General features: G+C 48.2%; 1 protein-coding gene across 1 annotated transcript; it reads left to right on the top strand.

Annotated features, from left to right (window-relative positions):
• Positions 1-284: 284 nt before the first annotated feature.
• On the top strand, positions 285-2771 carry LOC124595816 (cuticle protein 21-like). Its single transcript, XM_047134709.1, has 2 exons — positions 285-319; positions 2090-2771. Exons 1-2 carry the CDS (start codon positions 308-310, stop codon positions 2708-2710), a joined length of 633 nt encoding a protein of 210 aa, XP_046990665.1. The 5' UTR covers positions 285-307; the 3' UTR covers positions 2711-2771.
• The last annotated feature ends 2840 nt before the right edge of the window (positions 2772-5611 follow it).

Raw genomic sequence — 5611 nt, forward strand, 5'->3', positions numbered from 1 at the left:
ACATGGATTACACCAGTGCTAAAATGCTAGCGGAAGACGTGGATCTATAGAAAAGCTATGTCAGTTAATAGAGGTGAGGAACCGCTGTTCGCAAAATTTTGTGTTGTCACTTGTGAGACCGTAGGAGTTAACTAGCAGCAGCAGGGCAGGGTCGGGTTTTGCGTCGATAGCAGGAAAAGTGAGACAGACCGGGCTGGAGCCGGCAGGACTGGCTGGTCGCCGCAGGGTGGTGCTGCGCTATATAAGCGACCACCAGCAGTCGTCTGGCCACAAAGCGCAGCTCCCCGTCTGCCACAAGTACACCAGCATGGCTTGCAAGGTGAGACAACCTCTCTCTCACATACACACACACACACACAAACACAGATCAGCTATAGTAGCTCCATGTCATGGACACATGTGTTTGTTACATATTTGAAATTTCCGTAGGTGGTAAACGTTGGCTGGCTTTCTTACCTCAGTACATATTCGTAACGAAATGCATCGAACGACCGTAATATTCGTCGAATGTGTAGCACTCTGTAGTGTACAGGGAGATCGTATTAAATAAATACTGCGATATTTGTAGAAACTGTCATATGATGAGTGCTTCCTGCGAACACATGCAACTGGTCCACGTAATAAACAAATGTTTTGCCACACAACAAAAAAAATGGCTCTGAGCACTGTGGGACTTAACATCTGAGGTCATCAGTCCCCTAGAACTTAGAACTACTTAAACCTAACTAACCTAAGGACATCACATACATCCATGCCCGAGGCAGGATTCGAACCTGTGACCGTAGCGGTCGCGCGGTTCCAGACTGAAGCGCCTAGAACCGCTCGGCCACACTGGCCGGCGCCACACAACAGTATGGTGCCTTATTCGATCATCTGACGATATTTCCGAGGTAGACCGTTTTACAAGTAATCCACTCATACAAAGATGCATAATTTCATAACTTCACTGCGCATCAATTAGAAAGGTACACTTTCATACTTTTCAACACTACATTATCGCGTTTGGAAGTGTTACGTACCTTTGCATCTCCTATCACACACAGCTCTTCCAAATCTTGCAGTACATTGTAACAAGTCGTGACTTCATTCCAGCTTATCTTACGAAGCCTCTATTAACTTATCTGTGAAGTACTACACCGTAGCTTTCGTATGCTACCACGTTTCCAACAGATTTTTAACTATTGTAATCTCATACAAACTCGTGTCTTGTATCAGATACGCTTTGCTTCATAATCTGACTCTAATGCAAATTTAAGTGGCAGATAAAAGAGCCTAGACAGTGGTGTTACAGAAGCTGTCAGTGCCTTTGGAAACTTTTGGGTGTAGGATGGTATAGATCAGTTTGTAGCACTCGAGGTCGTAATTAACTATTAAATATCTTGCTTGACCAAGGTGCAGTTTTTTATTTTCTAATCAGCTCGTCAAGTCCACGTCTGTAATTTTCCTCTACCATTCTCGTGCCAGCAAAGTGGGCAGTCGTGTATGGTAGCCCCGCGATCTGAGGCACCTTGCCATTGGTCGCGCGGCTTCCCTTGTTGGAGGTTCGAGTCCTCCCTCGGGTGTGTGTTGTCCTTAGCGTAAATTAGTAAGTAGTAAGTAGTGTGTAAGCCTAGGAACCGATAACGTCAACAGTTTGGTCTCATAGGTTAACTTGCCACCACCACAAAAGCATTGCTTGTACTAAAATCGCCGGCCGGAGTGGCCGTGCGGTTCTAGGCGCTACAGTCTGGAACCGAGCGACCGCTACGGTCGGAGGTTCGAATCCTGCCTCGGACATGGATGTGTGTGATGTCCTTAGGTTAGTTAGGTTTAATTAGTTCTAAGTTCTAGGCGACTGATGACCTCAGAAGTTAAGTCGCATAGTGCTCAGAGCCATTTGAACCATTTTTGTACTAAAATCAACAGAAACAAGTAAATTTCACATTACATTGATTTTACCTGCGTTAAATAATTGCTTCGCTGGAAAAGTAAGAGAGGAAAACAGCTCCATTTAAATACAACAGTAATTAATATTGTGAAATAAGACGTTTGTCACTGGATGGATGGTAATGTATAAAAGGCAGCAAACCGATAACGCATTTCCTTTCAGCTTGTAGTGTTGGCCGCCCTGGTGGCAGTCGCCAGAGCCGGCTACCTGGGCGCACCCGCCGTCTACGCACCTGGAGCTCCCCTGGCCGCCCGCGCCTATGCCGCCCCCGCCATCGCCGCCACTCCCATTGCCAGAGCCTACGCCCCAGCAATTGCTGCCGCCCCCATAGCCAGGGCGTACGCCCCTGCCATCGCCGCCGCCCCCATCGCCAGATACGCCGCCGCCCCCATCGCTAGGTACGCCGCTGCCCCCGCCGTCAGAGCCGCCCCTGTGGCCGTTGCCGCCCCTGCCGCTGTCGCCGCCGAGTTCGACCCCAACCCGCAGTACAGCTACGGCTACAGCGTGCAGGACGCGCTCACCGGCGACTCCAAGAACCAGCACGAGACGCGCAGCGGTGACGTCGTCCAGGGCAGCTACAGCCTGGCCGAACCAGACGGTTCCATCCGCACCGTCGAGTACACAGCTGACCCCGTCAACGGCTTCAACGCCGTCGTGCACAGGGAGAGCGGTGCCCACCCCGCACCGGTCGTCGCCGCCGCCCCCGCCATCGCCGCCGCCCCCATCGCTAGGGCTGCTTACGCTGCCCCCGCGCTAGCGTATGGCAAGGCTTACCACGGCTAGATTCCCAATGGGTCATCTTTTACGCTCATAACCATCATGTACAAATTTATATATTCATAATTAAACGTCAGTATCTAAAAAATCCTGGCTCATGTCAATTATTATCCTACGGAGTCGTTGGAGGCATTTCACCATGCACTTTAAGAGCACTGTTTCTTGCTGCTGGAAACATCTGCATGGAAGAGGTTAGTTACTTTCACCATCCGTGAAGCAAGGCTCACAGCTGTTGCGTACAATGTCGAAGGCTTGATTCCACTGATTACTGCAATACCACGAACTATATTTCACTGTTTTATTCTCTCTATCCTCGCTTGTACCAAATCTCCCTTTTTTTTCTTTTTTATAACCTTCTCGTCCCGAGTACATCAGCATTTTGCTTGTACTATTATCTGTTTGTCACGATTGTTCCCACGTCAGGAAAGTGGACTTTGCTTATATTAAGTTAATCCTCTACATACATTCCATATTGTTATGTCCCATCATTCGCAAAGACTTCCCAATCAGTATGAATGGTAATGCATTAGGCAGGATCTATAGGATCTATGCTGCCCTCTGCATGGCCACGATCCGTGCCGATGAACGAGCGGAGTACAGGAAGCGTGACTTGGATAGACAGTGCTGATAACAAAACTGAGACGCAAAGAAACATAGTCGCTCAGCAGTACTTCATTACTGTGCTTCCTGATCACAACGAGCCTTGGTTCATCTCAAAGACATTAAACCGTCAACCTGTTCGGTTTAATAATTCTGGGGACGATCTAATGAGAGCCACTCCGAGCAGTCTTCATGTGACGCTTAGATAATTATGCCCCACTTCACTCAACATCTCTGATATCCATCTACCTCTGTCACAGTAAAGAAATATTTGAATATGCAAATGCCACGCAGTTAACACTATGGCTAACTGTTTTCGTTACCTCTAAATAAGAAGAAAAGATAAATCCCTTCAGAACCTCCAGATATTGTGCAGAAATAGAGAGTATATGAAACTGTTTGGGTCAAATTGAGGTAATAATTAGCACCCAACCAATTATACTGAGATAAGGAATCAATCGTCGAAAGTGCGCATTCATTGTGTTGTGGGCATACAAAGCGCACACCGCATAACAACAACGTAGCTAATAGTAATTGTTCAATGTGACAACCGCCAGCCTCAATGCATGCATGGCAACGGCCGCACTCTCACTATCATCACTGGTGTCGGTTGTGCCAGGAGAAAGGCAGTTGGGACCCTAGCAAGCAGGTCTTCACTCGTTTCTATTGGGATTTCATACAGCAACGTCTTGACATAGAGGAAAAATAGCAGAGATGTGAGATCCGGCAATCTTGCTGGTCATGGGAAAGCACCTCTCCCTCCAATCCGTCTAGAAGGGTACACGTTGTTGAAGTGCTCGCAGACCTTAGCATCGAAGTAGGCTGGTGCACGGGCGACAACGGATACAGCTTCCACGAACTGTGGCGACGTGTCTGGCAGGAACACCAGATAAACGCGGACCAGTCAGTCGGGGAGGCAGCAAATGTCCTCCCATGTGTTTACAGAATATCGTTGCTGCTGGCCACCGATGTGTATGGTGTGGGGGTTATCCTCACTCCAAACATGTCTGTTTCAGCTGTTGAGAACACCATCACAAGTGAATGAGGTCCCATCTGCGAACAATAAAAACTGTACGAAGTTCGGTGCTACAGCACTGCAGAAGATAATCTTTTGAGAGACGTGAATGCGGGGCTCAAAATACGTTGGTCACAGTGCTTGCATACGTTCTTTGTGATAGGGTGTAATACCTGTTGCACTAGTATTCTCCCCAATGTATCCTTCGGAGTGTGCGTTTTTCGGGCAAGTTGTATAGCTGGGTGATCGGCTACACGAGGCAACACCATCTTCTGAAAATCTGGTGTTCGGGCGTGTCTTTGGTGGTAACCTTGGGCGGCTCTATATCCGTGAACGACTCCGTCTCTCGTAAGTTAGTATCCACGGAGGTAAACTTCTTCTCCAATTAGGATGATGCCTGTTGGGAAAGGGTTCTCTGTACTTATGTGGTGTTTTACAGCATTGCCTCCTGCTGCACGTCTGCCAGCTCTTGTGACGAGTAACGTTCCATCTTTGACCACACGTCATGCAGTGTACACAGTAAGTCACCTCACCATGGACATATCACAAGTTGTCTGATGGAATGGACAACTGACTCAAGGCATAATGGTGTGCGTGTGACACAGATTAATGCGCTGATGCGATGCATGCGATTGTCACATGACACACAATCTATGAGCTAAGTTGTGTATAGTATGTCTGTTTGGTGGTCAGGGGTGTACGCTGTTTATCTACATCTACATCTGCATGGATACTCTGCAAACCACATTTAAGTGCCTTGCAGAGGGTTCATCGAACCACCTTCACAATTCTCTGTTATTCCAATCTCGTATAGCGCACGGAAATAACGCACATCTACATCTTTCCGGCGTCTGTTCCAGTGTACAACAGTTAATTGGAATCTTTGCACCACGAGGAGTGGTTAAAATGGTTCAAATGGCTCTGAGCACTATGGGACTTAACATCTGAGGTTATCAGTCCCCTAGAACTTAGAACTACTTAAACCTAACTAACCTAAGGACATCACACACACCAATGCCCGAGGCAGGATTCGAACCTGCGACCGTAGCGGTCGCGCGGTTCCAGACTGTGGCGCCTAGAACCGCTCGGCCACAGCGGCCGGCGCGAGGAGTGGCCGCGCGGTTTAGGGCGTCATGTCACTGATTGCGCGGGCACTCCCGTCGTAGGTTCGAATCCTGCCTCGGGCATGGGTGTGTGTGTTGTTCTTAGCAATAGTTAGTTTAAGCTTAAATAGTGTGTAAGTCTAGGGACCGATGACCTCAGCTGTTTGGTCTCAGGAATTCATACACATT

Source organism: Schistocerca americana, chromosome 2, assembly GCF_021461395.2.
Source record: "Schistocerca americana isolate TAMUIC-IGC-003095 chromosome 2, iqSchAmer2.1, whole genome shotgun sequence".
In the NCBI taxonomy this organism is placed as follows: Eukaryota; Metazoa; Arthropoda; class Insecta; order Orthoptera; family Acrididae; genus Schistocerca; species Schistocerca americana.